Genomic DNA, 21,990 nt, shown 5'->3' on the forward strand with positions numbered 1-21,990 from the left:
ATACGTTGGCCAGAAAAATGAGTTAATGAGCTATTAGCAAACCCTATTTTGGGCTCTGTAGGTCTATGGGTAAACTACTCTAGGCTTAACATTAAAATGCTTTGGTCTCCTGCACTTCTGCCTCCTTGGCATGTGGCTGTATATTTCTGAATCAGAATTGAACCAGGAAAGAGGAACCATTGAATACAAGAACCTAGATGAATTGTTGGTGGATCAACGCAGAAGGTGGTAGAGGTGGCATTCCATTTCGGACCACCTGAATTCCAGTCCTGGCTGCTCCGCTTCCATTCCACCTCCCTGCTGATCAGCTTGGAAAAGCCGAAGACGACGGCTCAAGTGCTTGTTTCCATGCCACCCATGTGCGAAACCAAGATGAAATTCTAGGCTTCTGACATCAGCCTGGCCCAGCTCTGGCTGTTGTGGCCATTTTGAGAAGTGAGTCAGTGCATAGCAATTAGCTCACTGTGTGACTTCCCCCATGCTTTCTGTTATTCTTTTGAATAAACAGTTTTTAAAAAAGAAGCCACTAAGCAGGCCAGTGGTTACAGGACACAGGGAGAGACACTTTGCTGCTGATAGCCAGGGAGCAAGGTTACACGAAGTAGCTTCAAGGGAGCTGGGGTCAAAGAAGCTGGTCAAGGCACACTTGAGGTAGAAAAGGCGGGATGACCCACCCATCTCTGTCTCTACAGTCCATTCTGGAATCCACAGACACACAGGGCTGGGAGATGCAGCCTGCAGTCAGGCTTCCCTGCAAATCAGAACAAAGCAAGAAACGGGAGGCAAGGAATTGAGGATAAGGATGGGGGCAGTCCTAGGACGGCACAATCTCTAACCAGTCACCACAGCAGTTTGTAGCAACATCTTCAACTTCCCCAAATGCCTACACGGTAAAAATGGGAGCCTGCTTTAAGCTGATAAAAGTTTTTGAATGTGTTCATAAATGCGGGGGATGAAAAATGGCAAGAGTATTCCCAAGGTACCAGGAAAACGTTTATTCCTATTGTAGTGATGAGCTAAAAATACAACAGGGGTTGACACTGTGGCGTGGTGTGTTACGCTGCCGCCTGCAGGGCTGGCATCCCACATAGGCACTGGTTCAAGTCCCGGTTGCTCCACTTGTGGTATGGCCCTCTGCTTATGTACCCAGAAAAGCATCAGAGGATGGCCCAAGTGCTTGGGTCCCTGAACTCACATGGAAGACCCAGAAGCAACTCCTGGTTCCCAGGCCTAAGCACTTGAGGAGCAGTTTAATGGATGGAAAAGACTGACTCCTCTCCCCCACTCCTCTCTCTCTCTCTCTTTCTATTTTGTCATAACTCTGCTTTTCAAATTAAAAAAAAAATAGAGGAAGAAGTTAAAAAAAAACAACTAAGGGCACTCTTCTCCATGTTACAATTTCACACTGCTGAATGTAAATATCAATTACATTCCTCCCCCCCCCCCCCAAAAAAAGCTTAAAAACGGATTCCAATAAACAGTGTTTATGTTGCCACACAGCAGAAGAGTTCAGCCTTGTAAGATGTCTGGAACTCCCTAGGAACTCAAGGCACTTTTTCTCCCTTCCTGGCACACTCCATGGATAGTTACGAATGAGGAATAGAATCCCCAGGTGGAATGATTTCCAAATCAGGTGACAGAAACCAAAATTCTGACAGGTAGCCAACGACAATTCTCACATGGTGGAGAGCGGGAGATGGACGGTGATCCGCTTCCAATTCTGGAATCTCTCTGAGGTGTAAATTGAACTCTGGGTGTAGTGCAGACAGCCGATGGTCGGAGGAACACACTCCTCGGTGACGAGATGCCAGTCCCTGCCACTGTTGAGAGAATACTGCAGCTGTATGCCGTGGGAGTCGCTGAAGGGCTTGCTGCAGCCCATGCTCATTTCAAACTGCAAGAAGGTAGAGGCTGACACGTGGAAATCCCAGGTCTCAGCATAACGAGGCTTTCCTACGGAAAAAGAGAGAATTGAAGAGGAGTGTACGTGTGCACGCTGCCCTCATCCGGCATGCACACGACGCTTGTAATCAACCATTTCAACGGCAAACAGGAAATCGTGGCTTATCCTCAGCTCCTTGTCAGTGCTTCTGCTTTTGTTCTCCCTGTTTTTATTGGTTTTAGCTGGTTAGCATGGACTTGGAAATTTGGAAGGTGGTTAACATGAATGGCTTTCACAGCCTGACAGAGCACAGAGCCGAAGCAGATCACCCTGCAGAATATCTGCCCACTGATAGGCTTTGCTATGTTTTTAAGAAATATTACTCCTCCCACCCATGTTTCCATGTTATCATGATGATGGTTCCAACAAAACCTGGTTGACTGAGCTCACCAACTTCTTTCAGAGGACAAATACAACTCCTTGTATCCCTAGAGGTTTCCTCATCACAGGCAGTTATGCACACAATTTTGCATTACAGACTTTGCCTTTGAGGTCTAGTTAACTGAGTCCTCTTTTTAATCAAATGTGCTCCTCGAAGCTGGTGAAAATATATACCTATGTTTTCAGTGAATATCAGAGCGGTGTCCATGGAGAGACAGTCAATATCCACTTGACCTCCTTGGATCCGATACCAGTTGGCTTGCAAATCTAGGGAGCCATCAAATTTGTCTTGAAATCCAGTTTGAGAGCTGTCGTTCATGCCTATAAGGACATCATCCAAAGCCCACTGGGCTGAATGCTTCCCTACAATCAGATGAAGCAAGGCAGTTAGAGAAGGCTCATTACACAGCAATATGCGCATCTTTGTGACTCCGATGTTAAATCAAATTGTCTAGAAATCGACAGCACATCAAGAAACACGGAATACAAAGTGTGCACGCATGTTGGAAGATGTAAAAGCTCCCAGGGAAAGCAGGTGTGGGCAGCAGCTTACCGTGCTGCGGTTGCCACCATCGAAAAGCTGTCGCAGAAGTCTTGGCCTCCCGTGGCAGGTCAATGGAGATGATCCTTGGTTCTAGAAAGGATGAAAAATCCAACTCGCGGAGCAAATGCCAGACTATGCCATTGTCATTGGAATACTGAACAACAAGCCCTGAGATAAAAGATATAAATCTGGTCATGCGGATGGCTTTCCTTGGAGGTTTGGAACAGTATTTTTTAAAATGGTGACATAGCAGCAAGTTCAACCTGTGTCTCCTAGAATGAAGATACATTCATTTAACTTCCCAGGAATCCATTGGTAACCTGAAGGCTCATCCATTTCTTGACAGTTTCTAATACAGAAACTGCTAGGAAATGGAAGAAAAAAATACCTAAGCTCTTTTAAAACCCATTCACCTTTCTATGAGTGATGGGGAGGTTGGTGAGAAGAACATAAAAATCTACTTCTGATCATGTATTTGAATTTCAGATTCTGTCCTGAACATTATCGAGTCTCATACCATTATTATATATTCAGAAGGAATATCTCAATCTTCCCCATACAAATCAAGTAGCACTCTTTGCTGCTCAAGCAATAGGCAGTAAACACTCCTCAGTCTGCAATTCTAGTAAGCAGAAAGTTCCTTTAACTGGCTACTTTATATTTGGTCAGACTTTGGCCAGCCAATATGAAGCTTATATGAAGGCAAGTTATTAAAAAGCAAAGCAGAAAAACTCACTCCCAGCCAATGTGACGTTGGTTTCTCTTTCTCTGTGTTATTCTCCCAACAACCCCTTTCCTCAACCTATCCTATCCACCCATGCTCCTTCACCCATCTCTGGATGACTGGAGCCTAGGACCTCATGGGTTACCCTGCTATGTCTCCCAGACACACTGTAATTCTGAAAGAGGACACAGGCAAAGGAAAAGATGTTGTTGAATGCAATGGAGCAAATTGTTAAGTTTGAAACTATGGTAATCAATACATTACCAATCAATATGTTATTACCTGTGTATGTATGCCACACACACACACATATAAATACACATACATAACATATATATGTGTGTGTATGATTGTAATCTACAAGGCCATTTTCAAAATCTTCATGGAAACAGTGGGATTTTAAAAATATTTTATTTGTTTTTTTATTGGAAAGTCAGAATTACAGAGAGAAGGAGAGACAGATCTTTTGCCCTCTGGTTCACTCCCCAAGTGGCCCAATGGCCAGAGCAAAGCCGATCCGAAGCCAGGAACAAGAAACTTCTTCTGGGTCTCCCATGCAGGTGCAGGGACCTAAGGCTTTGGGCTGTCCTTGGTTGCTTTTCCAGGCCTCAGGCAAGGAGCTGGAAGGGAAGTAGGGCAGGTGGGACATGATCTAGTGCCCATATGGGATCCCAGCGGAAGTATGCCAAGGATTTTAGCCACTAGGTTACCATGCTGGGCCCCAAAAATGGGCTTTAAAAATAAGGTTGTGGTGGGCATCTGGTCTTCTGGTTAATATGCTGATGATGTTGCCCACATGTCACACTGGAACCACCTGTGTTCTATCCCCTGCCCTGGATGACGACTCCAGCTTCCTGTGAATGTTGACTTTGGGAGGCAGTCAGGACGGCTCGAACAACTGGCTTCCTGCCCTCATGTGGGAGACCCAGACGGAGTCGCTGGCTCCTGGCTTCTGCCCCAACGGGAGGGCACATTGGGAAGCATGGCTCAGTGCACATGCTGGATGCTTCTCTTGGATGCCTTTCATCTTATCAACTTTTTCAGGAGGGTCACAAACATCTACAGGTGACCAGGGCTGCAGAAATGGGGGTCCCTGTTCCAACAGACAGGGGGGAAATCCTTTTTGGATGGCTATGAAGAAGCAGAGGAATGCAACCCAGGAAACAGTAATACCCAGTTATTATATTAATTACATTAATATGCTAGTTGCTGGGCCTCCTCTGGCTGTGTCGTCAAATGCAGTGTATGTCTGAATCGAGCTAACCATTTCCACTCCCTCCACCCAGCGTTTCCAGGCCTGTAAAACACACCGCTTTTAAAACTCTATTTCATCTGGGTTTTGTCCAGCCCTATTGAGAATAGTCTAATTTTACTTCCAAATGTGGAAAAAAAAAACTGATTGCCACAGCTTGCATCAGTAAAGAATCTTCACTTTCATCCCTCAGAAGAGATGATTTTGGGATTTGGGCAGATTTACATTTTAACAATCGGGTTTCAATAAAAGACCGAGACGTGACAGTAGGATGCGAATTCCACAGCCAGCACTGAGTTGAAGAAAGTGGCTCAAGATGAGTTGAGGACAGGATGCTTGTTGCTGGAGCTGGACGGGAGCTGGCCCTGCAGGGCAGAGGGCAGTCCTTGGAATCAGAAGTGAAGCAGTGGGCAGGGCCTACGGCCAGCACACACTATCCGCTAGGCCACGTTCAGGGTCTTTAAGGGTATGAATGTGCAGTATCCAGAAGAGCTGAGCACATCAGCTTCCTTTGAATTTAATGTACCACCTGCCACTTGTACAGGGAGCCTTCTGCCAGAGCTATCTCCCGCTAACTCAGGGCTTCCCTCCGCACATGCTCGTTACAGTCTAGCTTCGGCACTCTGCAACCTGGCTTACTTCTGCTGACTGTCTGACACTTCTCCCTAGAACGTAAGCTCCCCGCCGAGCAAGGATTCAAAACAGAGGCTCCTTCCCTGCCTCCACACAAAGGATTTTGGATCCTGCCTTACAGCTAGAGAGCATCATGATCCTTTTCAAGGTTACGGATCTGGATGAGACATTATCAGACGACAAGGCTGCCTGCAGAAGGACCAGTCTGTGAAGGAGAAGAGGGCAGTGGGAATGACTCAGGGCACAGTCTTGGTTTCCAAACTCCTGACCACATTTTGGGAGAAAACAGGATCCCATTTTACAAGCACAACAGTAACGGTGATGGAGACAGAGTGCCTTACCTTCGTTTCTAGCTCTCGGTTTGCTGCAGGTAATACCTGAAGTTTTGCTTCCAATTTGTACATAAAATTGAACGAGTCTGGGAGAAAAAAAAATCCAGTTGACTTACAATTAGGTGAGTTACACTGAGTGTTAATCCCTTTGTAATCTGACATGGTAGGAAAACCAAAAATTCCTCCCCCTGTTACTCCTAAACAGGGCTTTGGCATCCAAAGGGCACAGGAGAAGCCAACACTCCAACAGTTAGGGCCAGAAAGGTTGATGGAGGCGACCCTCACTTGATTCTGTGATAGCCGTCTATACAAAAGGAAACAGCTTCACCCCACTCCACCCGGCAGCCGCAGTGGGGGCCTTCCTAACTGTACGTAATGCCATCTCTGGAATCTCAAGGCAGCAAGACAGCCAGTGCCGAGAAATTGAACACGGTGTGCAAGGCCAGCTGATGACCCGGCTGGTGTGCCTTTGGGTTCAGCGGACCGACGTCCTCGTAACTGACACTCAGGGTGTGTGGTGTCCCGTCCTGGTCCTCCACGGGGGGGCCTCTGCTTGGCAGGCCTCTGGCAGATGAATGCGAAAGGCAAAGGAGCCAGGATCTCGGAGTTAAGAGAGGACCAAAAGATTGCAAACCTCTCCTCTCCTCCTGCTCCATTCCCTTCCTCCCAACTGTCAGATAATTTAATTGATTGGAAAAAGAAAGTCACGGTCTTCCACCTACAAAAAGCCAACCCAAAGAAAACCCAAATAATTCTTGGTGTTACCAGCAGGTGTCAGTGTAGGGATTTTACATTTCTTGGGGACAGTTTTCAATAAGCAAACACAAAGAAAATGCATAAATAAGGAGCCATTATTTTTGGACACAAAATTTAAAGTAGAAAAAAAAATCTTTGTGTCTCACAGTCTACAGCAAGAATAATATCAAATAATTTTGATAACTTTTTTTTTACATAAGCTGATACACATTAGACAGGTTTTGGTGTTGACAGTAAACTGAGTCATGAATTGTGGCATAGTTTTTTTTGTGTGTGGCATATTCTAATGTGTTGCTTAATATTTACATGGAAGAGTCTCTTGAAGGAAATACCAGACTGGGTGTGGGGAAGAATCATCAGAGCTGCTCACTAACCTGATAGTCCTGGTGTCCAGAGGCACGGTCCTGGCTTCCCTCTTCCCAGGGCCGCTGAAGTAGAGAGACTTGCCGTCATTGAGCGTTCCGCAGCCCGTCCCCACCTGGCCGCCCGTTATCTTGTACCACAGTGGGCTGAGCTTGCCCTCAAAACGATCGAACATCTCGCTGTAGTTTGGGATGTTCGACACGCAGGTTCCCTGGGCAGCTTTGGAGAAAAAAAAAAAAAAAACAGACCGGAAAGGTGCTTTGTCGGACTCACGGAACACTAGAAGGCAAGGTCAACATGAGGAAGGCGGAAGACGCTGCACGGACACCAGGGCGAAGAAGCTGCAAGAAAGCTTGAACCAGACCGTGGTCTCCTGGAGGACAGCTGCTGTAACCACCATTGCAGTCTGCACTCTGCCTCTGCTCTCTTTGAATAATACCCACACATTCTCACAGTACATCAACTTCTTGTACATATATTCAATTCCAGTAAAAGACCAGGAAGGGGGAGTTAGCCCCAGATTAAAACAGAACCTAAAACCCCCTTGAAACCGGAAGTGACAGTACCCTCCATCCAATTTCTGCGACAATAAATGTTTGCCTTCGGGTGCTGAGACGCAGGTTGGCCACGCGGCAGATGGGAGGAAGTTGCCGCTAAGGAAATACGCCAAAAGGGAGTTTAAAGCTTAGAGTATTTTTCCATTTTTTCACCTTCATCTCAGCTCCCTTTTCTTTCCTGCTTGTAGCAGCATCCAAAGTTAACTGTCATCAGAAAATACTTCTTTTGAAAAGTTCTCTTTGAATTGATCACTTTGTAAGTTAATTTTTTTTTTTACTTTGAATGTTTTTTTAAAAAAACTGTATTTCTTCCAAAAAATAAAGAGGTCAAGGGGATCTTGTAGTCAAGTTGTTAATAGCTTGGGTTTGGGCTTTAGATAACCACCACCAAGGTTCAAAGCCGATTCCTAGCTATGTTACGTGGGACTTACTGAATCTCTTTCCATATGTTTCTTCAAATGTAAACAGGCTCAACGTGTTGTACCATGAAGCGATTCTTACAGTTCAATCAGATGAGATGAAAAAGCACTTGCTTTAATTCCTGGCATACTGTAGAGCCTCAAGCCACGTTAACTATTGTTAGCATCCAAGATTGTTAATAAGCAAATCCTCCTTAAGGAGCAGAATTTGCATTACCTTGCTTTCTTCCTCTAGGCAGCTTTTAGGGACTACAAAACCTCTTAGTACCGCATATGCCTAGATGTCAGCTTTCTACAAGTTCTGGACTTAAAGAAGAACAATAATCTCAGAATCTCTTTGGAGGAGTAACAAGAAACGGAGTCCCTAGGGCTGAGTATGCTACACGTTCGTCCAGTCTTACCGGTGTAGCCCAGGTCACAGAAACACACGCCCGAGATGCAGTCCCCATGGCCGCTGCAGTAACTGGGACAGGGCTCAGAGATGTACACGCCGTCCAAGCCAAAAGGGGGCACGTTTTTCTGAGAGCTGCTTTCCTGGATCCACCGGAATCTGGTTTTGCTGTTGGGAAGAACAAAAAACACTTGTTTCTTTCTACAAAATTATTTGAAAGGGAGGGAGGGAGGGAGGAAGAAAGAGAGGGTGAGATCTTCTATCCGTTCTTTCACTCCCTACATGGTCCCAAACAGTGAGGCCTGGGCCAGGCCAAAGCCAGGAGCTTGAATCTCCATCAGTGTCTCCTATGTGGATGGCAGGGGCCCAAGCACTTGTGTCATCATCTTGTCTTCCCAGACACGTTCCCAAGGAGCCGGGTCAGAAGCAGAGCAGCAGGGACTCCAAACTGCACCCTAGGGTGGGAGCTAGGTGCCTCAAGCACTATCTAACCTGCTCTGCCCATATACCTCACCCTGATCTGTGTCTTGTTTGAATGTCTCATATGAAACCACAGGAGTATAGAAAGGTCCAGAAAAAACCTGCAAGAGATTTGATAGTTGTTTTGAATATCCTGATTAAATCTTTAACTTTCATGAGATGTCTCAGATCTTCTTGATTTCCTCTTCAGCATAAATAACTCAACACGGGGGAATTGTCAGATGTGGAAGACCCTGTTGGCCAGGAACATAGCATAGGTTGGACCTGCGCATTTTCTCACCCAAGCATTATAAATCAATCCCAGAAGGATATTCGTTTCTTCTACTTCATGAACACTCCACCACCTAATTCCACTAAGTTTATGAATAGTTTCAGAAAAGGCTCTTGGGGGAGTTTCTGACGCCATCGGTGGACTATTCTTTGTTAGGCTGTGGGTGGGGACCCCAGTAATCCAGCACTGGTAAGATTCAAGTGGATAAGTAACTCTTGCCCTGACAACCCTAGTTCCACCTGTGCCTTCTCCTCCTTCTCCATGTCTTATCTCCAAATTACCTATGAACTTGAGCAGCCAGCTGGGCTACCCCGTGAACTAACGAGAAGCTGGTCCCAAGGCTTCAGAGCCCTGGAACATGAGTAGGCTGGGCTGCTGCCCTGTTCTTTTTCTTCCAAGAACAACCTTTTAGAGGTTGCCAAGCTCACTCATCCCAGTGCTTTCCAACCTTTTGAATTATTTCCATGTGTCTCTTTGCAGTGGGACACACACACACACACACACACACACACACACACACACACTTCCCTATCATTGCGTACCAGAAAAATGCTTCTTAGTGCTACTAACAGCAAAGGAGGAAGATGTTCCACTGAAAGCAAAGGAAGATGGCTGGATTTCAATGGATTTTTTTCTGGCAGTATGTATAGACTATGTAATGAAAAGTGCTTATTTGTTTTTATGCATTTGCAAGGCAGGCAGGGAAGAGAGAGAAAGAGATAGAGAGATAGAGAAAGAGAGAGAGAAACAAAAATATTTCATAAGCTGGTTCATTCCCCAAATGTCTAGTCAAGAAGGCTGGGCAGTAGGGTTAAACCAGGAGCTGGGGAGCTGGTCTGGCTCTGCCATGTGGTAGCAGGAATTCAAGCATGTGGGCCATTATCTGCTGCATGGCAAGATGTTTACCAAGAAGCTGGACAAGAAGTGGAGGCAGCAGCATGGGAATCAAATTCAGGCACTGCCATACGGGATGTGACCCAAGCAGGGTCTTAAGCATTAGGCCAAGCACCTACTCCTGCAAAGACTTTGAAGTGAGTTAATAATCTGGCAAAAAAAAAAAGTGTAAAGAATCTCAAAGATGAAAGCAGACCGGCAGCTCCTCGCTCTACATTATAGTGAAAATACATGGCAGCATCAGAAGGCTTTACTTTTCGAATAGCTTTGGAAATCAGGCACTGGTGAACTTTTTTTTTTTCCAGTAAGTTACTTATATTTGGAAAATGTGCAAAAAGGTAACCAGGAATGTTGTTTACTAGGCTTGGAAGATTTCAGACATTGATTATTTACACAAACTCTCGTTGATGTACAAGAGAAAGATGAACATACGAGATTATTTCCTTTGGGGTTCACTTAAGAGACGGGGTCTTATATTTTAAGCCAAGAGAAAATTAATTCGAAAGACCAAGTTTAAAAAATACACACAGCGGTGGTTAAAACATCTGTATCTTCCATCCCAGTGATGTGGTTCCTGGCTTCCTGGCAACACACATCTGGAGAGGCAGCAGGCGATGGCTCAAGTGGTTGGCCCTCTGCCACCCAGGTGGGAGCGAGCCGGGGGATGAGCGCTCTCTCGCTCTTGCTCGATCTCTCCATCTCACTCCTTTCCTCTGCTCCCCCTGCCTCACAAGAAAGCAAAAAAAAAAAAAAAAAAAAGCTGTCCTAGTGTTATAGACCTTAAGAAGATGCTTTCTGCCGGAATGATAACATTACTCAGCCTGTGAAGATAGGTTTCGCCTGTTCTCAAAGATTTTTTATTTGGTTTTGTTGGAAAGTCAGATATATGGAGAGGAGGAGAGATAGAGAGGAAAATCTTTCGTCCGATGGTTCACTCCCCAAGTGACCGCAACGGCCGATGCTATGCCAATCCAAAGCCAGGAGCCTCTTCCGGGTCTCCCACGCAGGTGCAGGGTCCCAAAGCTTTGGGCTGTCCTTGACTGCTTTTCCAGGCCACAATCAGGGAGCTGGATGGGAATCAGGGCTGCCGGGATTAGAACCAGTGCTCATATGGGATCCCGGTGTGTGCAAGGTGAGGATTTTAGCTGCTAGGGTACCATGCTGGGCCCCCTTGTGTGTGTGTGTGTGTGTGTTTAAAGATGTATTTTTATTTGAATTGCAAAGAGAAGAGAGAGCTGCATCGAGAGAATATGACAGGCATGCTGCGTGGCAGGCTGTCAGGATGGGGACAGCTCTGGGAGACAAGCAGACATATGTTAACTGCCACAAGATCTCTTCCTCAGTAGGGAAGACCCAGATGAATGACTAGGAGTACAAACTGCTCCTTTGAGAAAAACAGTTTAGAATTATTCTCCAAGCATGGTGTGCTCAGAACTATGATAAATAAGCATGCCACTTCGTGGCACAATAGTTTCAAATTTTAACAATCTTAACACTTAGGATTCTCAGTTTTCCAACAGTGCATGTGGAGATAGTTGGGCTTACCATATTGCTCAAGGGACAACAACAGCTTTCCTACTTGGGGGTAAAATAGAAACATATTTACTATTATTTAGCAGAGGGCTCTTCATCCCAAATGCCAAAACTGGAAAACTGGATGGTATTCAAATTAACCCGGAAGCTAGATTCCAATGGGATAGATTTCTTCTTCCCAAAGCTGAGGCCCAAGAAAATACTGATGCCTCAACATACTGGCTCATTTCATAATGCTAAAAATATTCTTTTATCATCTGTGGCGTCACCAGTTGGCCTATTTTACCCAACAAGACATACAGTGCAGTCTCAGATTCAGCGGTTTATTAACAGGCTCTGGGGAGAGTGTATTGGATTAGGCTTCTCATAGTAGCATCTACTTTTACAGTAGGGCGGAACAGACGCATCACTTGATGCTTTCCAACTCCGTGGGATGCCTGACCATTCTACTGGGAAGAGCTCTGGTTGGGCCACATTTCAGAAAAGCACAAGAAGAAGAAGGCAGTAGCAGAGATGAGCGTCCAAGGGTGCACAGACCGAGATGGGACCGAAGCAGGACAGGTGGTTATTTAGCTGTAACCACATAGGTGTACTTACAGGAAAGCAAAGATTTCTCCAAGGATGAGGACTAGATTGTAGAACCAAGAGTCAAGGAGAAAGATGGAATCAGGAAACCACTTTCAGAGAGCAAAACTTTTGTGTCCAAGAAAGCAACAATGATCTTAGAGGAGAGAAGCCCTTTTTTTTTTTTTAAAAGATTTATTTTTATTATTTTTTTATTGGAAAGGCGGATATACAGAGAGGAGAGACAGAGAGGAAGATCTTCCGTCCGATGATTCACTCCCCAAGTGAGCGCAACGGCCGATGCTATGCCGATCCGAAGCCAGGAGCCTCCTCGGGTCTCCCACGCAGGTGCAGGGTCCCAAAGCTCTGGGCCGTCCTTGACTGCTTTCCCGGGCCACAGGCAGGGAGCTGGAAGGGAAGCAGGGCTGCCGGGATAGAACCGGCGCCCATATGGGATCCCGGGTGTGCAAGGTGAGGACCTTAACCACTTGCGCCACCACACTGGGCCCAAGGAGAGAAGCCCTATAGCAAGTCTCTTACTGGCTTTCAGAATGCCTACAGGCCGCTGGGTAAGATTCGTCCATCCCTCCGTCCGTCCACCCTTCCTTCAAGCTGGGCTGTTGGTTGTGTTCATCCTGTCACTGTACCATCATTTTATGTTGGCTATGAGTGGAGGAGATCATTTCACAGCTTGATGGATCCGGAGGAGCCACATCTAAGGAGGTGCCTTCACACTCGGACCTGATGTAGCTCAGAGCACCTGCATTAGGTGTGTGGGAAAGTGTGCTTCTATTCTTGTTGCAGAATGAAGAAGTTGAAAATGTTGCTGCGCATCATTCATGAGCACCCCAACCCTTTATGACATCTTCAGGAAGTGGTGCAAACAGTTTGTCTTCTCATCTCAGCTATGAACAGACAGACAAAGACTATGTCACCCAATCATGTTCCAGGATCCAGTGAAGAAGTACCCACTTGCAGAATCTTTGCTTACTTCTTGCAAAGATTTGTTGCAGGGTGCTGAACCTGGAGAAAGTATAACTTCCTTTCTAAGCAGAACGTGTCTGCTTGCTTTCTTCAATGCTCAAGAACGAGAACTGCATCTTCTTTCCTTGTCTTATGTTCCAGGAAGCTGAAAAGCTAAATTTGTCACTCGATGAAACCAATTCATTTCAAGTTCTATTGAGCTCTTCTTAATTTTAAATTTGACTCTGTATTGTTTTATTATTGGTTTTTAATGGTCACTTCTATGTTTATTCCAACCGTCGCTTGTATTTTCAGTAGTCATCTCGATGGTCAGATCTCTTTAACTTGTCCATATGAACATCCAAAAAAAAAATCACAAAATCTACATAATGTACAAGTCTGCCATCAGAATAACTTGTAACTCTCCCAGCCTTTAATACCTTTCACTTATTGCTGCATTCTTAGTAGCAAGAACCTGTGTTTGTTGAATGAATGACTGATGAAGCTGCCTCACTCACAAACTGTGTGCATTCTACCTATTTTGGGAGCTTTGTCTCAGGGCTGGTTTCCCAAAGACTCATTACTTGGATAATACTTGAAGGCTGCCGAGATTCTCAAGATAGAAGTGTTGAGATAAATAAATGCTTCCCAAGACATGGCTACTATGGCACATAAGAACGGTAACTTTACCTGGATGCAAGAGACCTTGGCATAACAATGGTGATTCGAGTCCATTCCTCAAAGTCCCCCGTGTGATACACCGTGGGCTCGCTCAGTTCTCGGGAACTGCCCTCACAGCCTTTGCCTGCTGAAGCTGGGTAGCAGCCTTCTTTCACCAGGGACCAGGACATCCCGGCATCATGAGAGTACTGCAGAAGGACCGGGGCTGTACTGCTGAACTGACTGGCACACGCTACGTTGAGCTGTGAGAAGGGAGAACAGCATTATACAAGGTTTTGGTTCCGAGACATTGTTCTGCGTATTAGGTACCACAGCTACCAAGGCCCCTTCCACTGAGTCTGCATGAAATGATCAGAACTGTCTAGCTTAGTCCCAGACAAGGCCCCTCTATAGATTGTGGAATTCCTTGACCAGGCATGTTATAGAAACTTGGCTCAGCCATTGTTTTTGTAGGAAGAGAGGGAGGGATGGTGAGGAGAGAAGCAGAGAAGGAAAGAGGGAGGGAGAGAAGGAGAGATGGAGAGAGGGAGAGAGAGAGAGAGAGGGAGAGAGAGGGATGGTGAGGAGAGAAGCAGAGAAGGAAAGAGGGAGGGAGGGAGGGAGAGAGAGAGAGAGAGGGAGAGGGAGAGGGAGAGGGAGAGAGATGCTCTACTAATCTGCATAATGCTACAATAACTGGAGATAGGCCAGCCCAAAGTCAGGAACAAGGAACTCAGAACACCATTTTGGGCTTCCACAGGGGTGGGATGGATTTGCAATCATAGGCCATTGTCCACTGCCTTTCCAGGTGCATCAGCGGGGAGTTGGATTGGAAGTGGAGCACCTAGAACTTGAACTAGAACTCCGATATGGGGTGCCAGTATCACAAGTGGTGGTTTAATCCACTGAATGACAACACTGTATCTCAATCCTTTTATTAATCGCCTATGCTGCCCTTTAAGTGCTGGTGTTTTGGAGGATTCAGCTGTTAGTTATTTCTTACTCCGTGCAGGCTCCCGAATCTCACTGGCCACTACTCAAGTTCCTTCTGATGTCCTCCGGGTCCCCTGTGCGATCTCTCCCCTGTTCTATACACAAATGCATCTAATGTACATTTTTGTTTATTTCCACCCCAGCAGTTCAGATGTCCCCACCTCCACATATTCCAGCCAGTTCTCAATTCTCCACCCTAGAACAATCCACCTCTCTGTATTTTAGAGCCAGATTTGTGGGAACCTTTCTGGAACTGAGCCAAACATCTCTTCAGCCTATCTACATACCTTGGTAACCCTAGACACGTCTTAATCTGGCCTTCTCACTTGCATTACTGCTCTAGCGTCTCTTACTGAAAATACATTTAGAAATCCCAGCACAGGTCTGGTCTCCTTCATTATCCAAACTCAAATCAACTGTTGCTTTGATTGTTACAACGGCCGCCCAGCTTGTCTCCTTGTGCTTGCTCTCCCCCCATGCTCCCGCCCGATGGACTAGAGAAATTCTTTAAAAGCCAGAGAGAGGGCATAGCATCCTGCTGCTCGTGGCTTTATTCAGAAGTTGAACTCTGATCCTTTTACCACCTATGCTCCTTGAGCACTTTCTCTGCTCTTCTTGGGCCCTTCTAGAACAATCTAATCTCAAAGCTTTGGTTCTTGGTATTCCCTGCGCCTGAAACGATCTTCTCCAAAGAGCTGCAAGACTCGCTCCTTCAGTCTCAGCACGCTGCAGCTTAAACGTCTTTTCATCAGTAAGGCTAACATGATCACCCTTTATAAACTGGTATCCGTCCTCTACCATCCTGCTTCATACTCAGTATTATTGATTTTTTTTTTTTGCTCCTCTTTGGTATTTTTCATACTTAGAACATACAGTTTTTGAAAACATCTTCTGAATGAACTTGCTGACTCTGATTTCTCTCCCTGTTAGGTCAACACTCCCATGACTCCTGCGAGGACGATCCTTGCAAAACACAGGTCTGATTGCGGCACTCAACGTTTCATAAATATTCCATGACTCACTGATATTGTGGGGACGTTCCAAAAGACTTAGTGTAGAATATTATGTCAACAGGGTTAAACTTCACATTCCCTGCACCTCTTTCATACTCCTCAAAGTCTCCAAATGCTAGGGCAGTTTGGGTGTCAGGATGAGATGTTGTTGTGGATATCTCACACTGTGAACTTGGTTTTGGCTTTGTTTCTGCTTCTGGCTTCCTTGCTAATGTTCCCCCTGGAAAGCAGCAGGTGATGACTTGCACAGTAGGAGCCTGGATGGAGCTCCAAGTCGCCTGTTTTGGCCTGGCCCAGAGGGGGCCATCATGGCTACTGGTTGGGCGAGTGAGGCAGAACCTCTATTTTGTCTATCCGTCTTTCTGTCAAAAAAAAAAAAAAACTATAAAACTGTTTCTGATTTGCCAATCTCATTTGCACTCTCATGCATTTTTATATATTTCCTCTTTCTGCTTTCTATAGCTGGAATTTCTCTCCCTCCATTCCCCCAGCTCTGTAATTCCATAAGCTTTCAGTTTCAACTTTTCCATCTATCTTCTCATCCAGCCATCTCCACCACCGGCTCTACATGAGGTACTCCCAACAGCGCCTAAAGGCCACTTCTTCCACAACATTCCTGCGACTGTTCTGCAGCTGTTCATTTTCCTGGCTCGGCCATGAGTTTCCGGGTTCTCGGAGGGGTAAGGGGTATATTTTCCATTTCTACATTCCTAGGACCTAGCACTTATCATGGAGCAGGCAATCACAGAAAATGTAACAGCACTACATTTTTTTGTACAACTAGCATCAAAAAAGGTTTTATACAGGTTTTGCATATATATTGATTACGAATCCAGGAATGACCCATTTCTATACCTATCATTAACTAATAGCCAAAGATTAATAGCTTTCTGGTGGTGTGCTGTGAGAATTAAGGTTTTTGCTAAGCATTACACATTCTTGTCAGTTGCTCAAGTACTTGGAATATTTAACAATATGCTGCTTAGATTTTTTTTTTTAGGTTTCATACTACTACTTTGCTAGCTTTTTACAAAAGCAATATTTTGTGAATAATTAAGAAAATGTATTAGATGAGAATCAGCATAGTATTTGGGAAATGTGTTTGCTATTAATGTTTTGCTAGCATTTTAGGTGATATTAACACATGAATATAGACTTATGTATGGTTATGATTTTCATTGTAATTTGACATCAAAATCTAAACAGGAAGGATAATAATAATCATGTTATTTATGACTAACTTTCTTGTTTACAGTCTTGTGGAAATCATTTTTGAAGAGTTGCTTATAAATGTCCCATCTCTTTAATAATTCCATTTGTAAATTACTTACCATCTGTATCCTGCCGTTATGTAAGGATCATGTAGTTGTGCTGGCTCATTAAAATTGCATTACTTTCGACCCCAGAATCCACCAATGGGATGTTATTATAAACACAATGAAATTTTGATTAGGGCTCTGGAACAAGCACTTGTCAAAGTAAATACTCATGATGTGTTGAGATGTTACCATGGTGCTAAAAGCAACAAGCTTTCTAAGAGAAGGATGGTAACTGGCAGTAAACATTGACTGAATTAACACAGAGAAATTGAAAATCCTACAGTGAAAGCAACAAAGTCACAAGTCTAAAACACCACTAAGAGTCTAAAAAAGGAGAATTTATCCCTTTTGAATCAGAAACATGGGACCCACAAAATCACAATCAAATTGACATCCTAAAATTCAACTTCTCTTTTGTCTTCTGTTAGAGACTCATGAGTCCTGACATACAATGATGGGCAGGTGGGCAGCCACAACTTCTGAGACTCCTTAAAAATGGACCAACTGCATTCCCCATGGGGAGAGCTGAGAAACTGTGGCTCCAACACGGCTCACTTGGCTCAACTTTGCTTATCTTAAAAACCGACAAGTGTGCTCCTGAAGACCACACCTGAAACACTTGGCCATTTTAAAATGACCAAATGTGCATGCGAATGAATTCCTTCCTTAATAGAACATGAAAGCTTGGTAAACCTGACTTGTAAATCTGGAAGGGCCTGCCGCCTTGCCCTGCTCTGGGAGGAAGTTGGTGCAGAAATACCTTGAATTGTAGCACATATCCAGGTTTCAGTGTCAAGTCTCGAGTGACTGCAAAGCGGTCTCCATCTGATTTTCCAAACACCATGGCTGAGGGCGTGGCAGCACAGAAGGTCTCGTTCGTGGCCATCCCTTCATTAGCCAATATCAGCCACACACTCATCTGATTCATAGGATAATCAAAGGCTGGCTTCTCATAGAAGTTCTAATAGAAGCAAAACAAGTAACAAAGGAAGGCAGTTTGATGGCTTTAAAAACAAGAAAGGAATTTTCAGTTCAGAACCTGCTGTGTCATGTGCCAGTTACATTTCCAGGAAAACATAGCAGAATCTATAAATGAACATTTTAAAAAAAAAACTGCCCTTAAATGTGTCTCTTGATCTTTTCAACAAGGGCAAATATATTTCCATGTGTATCTGCTCATTTCATATAAACACAGGCACAACTTTGCTGGGTGACTCGACTATCCCTCATTGTCTATCTAAATTATCCCTGAACTACTAGAAAAGTCACAGAAATTGCATGTCTTTAACAGTACAAAGTGTCAAGTGCTAAATACTTAAGGATGCGAACAACTGCTCACCTCTTCCCCCCTTGGCGTGCTCTTCTAAAGCTCAGACACATAGGAAATACCTGGGGGAACGTTGGGTTGACAGCTGGGATGACTTGCTTCTGTTTCTCGGACAGAATGATGATGTCATCGATGGCCCACTGGTCATAGTCCTCCCCTGAGAACACGGGCTGCCACCAGCGGAATCTGGTGCAAGGCGTCTTTGCAGCAGTCGGAAGCTCCAGATACACAAATCTGCACAGAAGCAAGTCCTTCAGAGTTGGGAAGGGTCAAGCTACGCTTTCCTTAGCGACTGTTACAAATGTTAACAGGTGGCAGTGGGTTGGGGGCAGCATTTATCTAGTGGTTTGAAAGGTCCACATTCCCAAAAGAGTGTATGAATTTGCGCTCCAGCTGGATTGAGACCTGGACTGAATTCCTTGGTTCCTGGCTATTGCTGGCATTTGGGAAGTGAACATGCGGGCAGCAACTTTATCTACCTTTGTCACTGCTTCTTAAAAGAATAGTTCATAGGAGAAAGCTGTTCTCTTGATTTGTTTTTTAAAAAGTCTTTAAATGGGTAGAGATCAGATACAAGCCTAACATTGTAAGCAAGTTTAGCTGGGCTATGCTTGTTTCATTTTGAATTGTACCATTTGGAAAAGATTTCCATTATGCTTGAGTTGTGGATGTGTACATTACTATCCTAAAACTTAATAATTACTGGCAGTCACCAAATAAAAATCCATTTCTGAATGAAAGTGGAAATTTTAAAGAAAAAAGCAATACTTTAAATGCCTTACAGATTTCAATGGTATTTATGACATAAAATATGAATATAAAGTATGAACAAAATATTATCTTATCAGAAAATAACCCGATTAAAATACATACGAATGTATGAGTGGTGGATATGTTGCTTAATATAGAAATAACTCTTCAAAACTCTTCTAGGCACTATCTAACACGATTTACAACATTTATTCCATACCCATTAATGGAAAGATAGACATGGACCAGTAAAAATCCACACACGCATCAGACACTTTCAGGACCAGTCTTGGGCGCAATCCACAAGAAAAATTTTAATTAACACATGAAAAAATCCACATGAAAAATTTTATTCAAAAATCCATCTTGTCTTTCATTCTAACAGCTGGGCATAAAAAAGTCTCTCAAATGGAAAAGTGGGCCTGAAACATGCCTATGTCACAGCAGGGTTTTTTTTTTTTGTTCTTTTGTTTGTTTTTGAGTAAAAATAGCCCACTTTACTTTTCCTGTAGTCACATATTTTTCCCTAGATTGCTTAAAATTTAAACATGAACACATATGCTGTCTAGTCACTTCAATGAAATCTTTGTATGTTGGGTTACCATTCACGTTCAATGTTGATGAGAACTTGAACAGTTAACCCATTTGAAGCACCTCAACAACAATCTTTAGCACTGCTGAGAGCCTCTGGCGAGCATCCTGGTGGGTGGGTACCTGGGTTTGCTGAAGTCTGAGAAGTACATCTCGGCCAGCAGGTGCCACTGGATGCCACCGTTGTTGCTGTACTGGAGGAGGATGCCCTCCTCCCGGCTGTCCGGCTTGTTGCACGCTGTGCTCTCTCCACCTATCTGCATGTAGAACTGGACGAAATCCACCCAGGAAGTATCCAAGTCCCAGCTCACCAACTGCCTTTTCCCAGCCTGTCCAAAGGACAAACAAAACAACAAAACAAAACCAGATGCAATCATACAGGAGCTGGTTGGCATTCTGTTTCCATTTCAAATTCACACGAGCACCTTCATAGGCTGGACCAAGGTTTGGCCCCCACGGATCATTCACCGAGAACAGCAAGCCAGGACACTGCATTTGCTTCATCTGCTCCTCAGTGATTCCCAGGCTCCGTTACAAGACCCGTGGGGGGATTGCTAATTACACAAAAGAGTACTTGGAAGTATATATTTTTTTTTTTAAGAAAAAACAAGGCAAGATTAATTTTAATTGACACCCTTTCAATCCTAATGTTGTAATACTACTTCAGGCAGAGTATTGGAGAAGAGCATTTTGAAGTCGGTGAGAGCTGGGTTTGAATCCCAGCCCATTAGTCATACTGCTCCCCAGCTGTGTGACCGCCACGAGGTTGTATTATCTCCAAGCGACAATGTGGATAATAACAACCTCTTCTTACGGTGTTGTGACAATGAGACAAAATTGCTTGTAAGACAGCAGTGCTCCACTGTGGGGCCCATCTGAAAGAGAGGTCACTGAGCCCTCCTGCGAGAATGAAAGGGATACAGGCAAGGCAGCTCCAGCGAAAGGCTATGCCAGTCTTGAAGGTTCCTGGGATCTCCCTCTCTTTCTAATGGAAGGGTTAGGAAGAACCATTTAAACCCATTTTTGCAACCACCAATTGGTCATAAAAGCATAAAACTTTCTCCTGAAGTGCAGGAACTCCCTCCCTCGTCCTGAGCGTCCTCTGCATGTCACAGTTGGGCTGTGAGGCTGGGTGGAAACACCCCTGTTGCGTGCACCTGCTGATGGAGTTAAAAGAAGGTCTGCTCTTGAGAGCCTGCCAAAGTCAATCTATGGATTTTTCTCAACTGGTCTTAGTCCTGAGAACTTCGATCAGAAGCTGAGAAGGGATGTGAGCTTTGAACCTAGCAGTTAGGATGTCTGTGTCACCCAATTTCCAATCTCAGCTTCCTGCCAGTGCAGACCACTGAGACACCAGGGATGGCTCAAGTAATCCAGTTCCTGCTACCCTGGTGGGGCGACACATACTGAGTTTCTGGTTCTTGACCCTGGCCCAATTCTGGCCATGGCAGGCATGTAAGGAGTGAGCCAGCAGATGGGAGCTGTTTATCTGTTGCTTGAAAACAAACAAAAACCAAAAAACCCTGGAAATGGAGATGACTGACAAACATTATTTAAGCCAATGAAGTTGAGTGCTATTCTACTCCACTAAGCTATTTAAGAAAGGGCTTCAAGAGTGGGTGTGGTGAATTGAGTTAAGCCATTATTGCGTGGGACTCCTGGATCCCTTAATGGAGATGTCTCATTGGAGTCCAGGCTACTCTGCACTTTCTATCCAGCCCCCCACTAATGTGGGAATTCTGAGAGCAACAGGTGATGGGTCAAGCACTTGGTTCCTTACCGGCAATTTAGGAGGCCTGGATAAGAGGTGTTGGTCCCTGACCTTCGCTTAGACCAGGCCCAACTCCTGTAGGCATATGGGGGAATAAGCTAGCAGGTGGTTCTCTTTGCGTCTCTTTCTCACTCTGTCTCTCTGCCTTTCAAACTAATACATCCATACGTAAATCTTAAAAAAGAAAAGGTTCAGCTGCCAGAAGTTAGAGGTGGGGCTAGACAGGAGTGGTCAGCTCCTCACTGATCCAAAGCCAGTTAACACATTAAAAACAATACGCACAAGGATGCTAGCAAAATGAGAACTGAAAAATAATTGTGTGGAACTCTTCATTGTAGATACTTCTTTGAGGAAAGCTTGTAAGCAATACGTACTTTGAGCTTGTGAAATGCGTGATTTCTCTTGTTGCCCATTTGAAACACTGTGAGAAACACCTCGGAGAGCTTAGGATTTTGCTGCCTCAGGATCACAACGGGAGGACTGAGTTTTAGAAGAAAAAAAAAAATGACAGAACTGGGCAAGAGAACTGCAGTCCAGCAGAGTGCCCGTGGGAATGAGCTCAAAGGC

General features: G+C 44.7%; 1 protein-coding gene across 2 annotated transcripts in view; it reads right to left on the minus strand.

Annotated features, from left to right (window-relative positions):
* Positions 1-21,990, minus strand: part of RELN (reelin) — a 357,318-nt gene that overhangs the window by 67,140 nt on the left and 268,188 nt on the right. For both annotated transcript variants that reach the window (XM_040971387.1, XM_040971386.1), the window contains exons 25-34: positions 19,776-19,981; positions 18,374-18,545; positions 17,745-17,945; positions 13,690-13,922; positions 8,305-8,462; positions 6,939-7,146; positions 5,818-5,894; positions 2,877-3,035; positions 2,498-2,686; positions 1,680-1,953 (exon numbers count right to left, since the gene is read on the minus strand). In XM_040971387.1, the coding sequence (XP_040827321.1) occupies positions 1,680-1,953; positions 2,498-2,686; positions 2,877-3,035; positions 5,818-5,894; positions 6,939-7,146; positions 8,305-8,462; positions 13,690-13,922; positions 17,745-17,945; positions 18,374-18,545; positions 19,776-19,981 (1,877 nt within the window). The remainder of the gene's footprint in view (positions 1-1,679; positions 1,954-2,497; positions 2,687-2,876; positions 3,036-5,817; positions 5,895-6,938; positions 7,147-8,304; positions 8,463-13,689; positions 13,923-17,744; positions 17,946-18,373; positions 18,546-19,775; positions 19,982-21,990) is intronic.

Source organism: Ochotona curzoniae, unplaced genomic scaffold, assembly GCF_017591425.1.
Source record: "Ochotona curzoniae isolate NIBS_2020 unplaced genomic scaffold, NIBS_Ocur_1.0 contig_21, whole genome shotgun sequence".
In the NCBI taxonomy this organism is placed as follows: Eukaryota; Metazoa; Chordata; class Mammalia; order Lagomorpha; family Ochotonidae; genus Ochotona; species Ochotona curzoniae.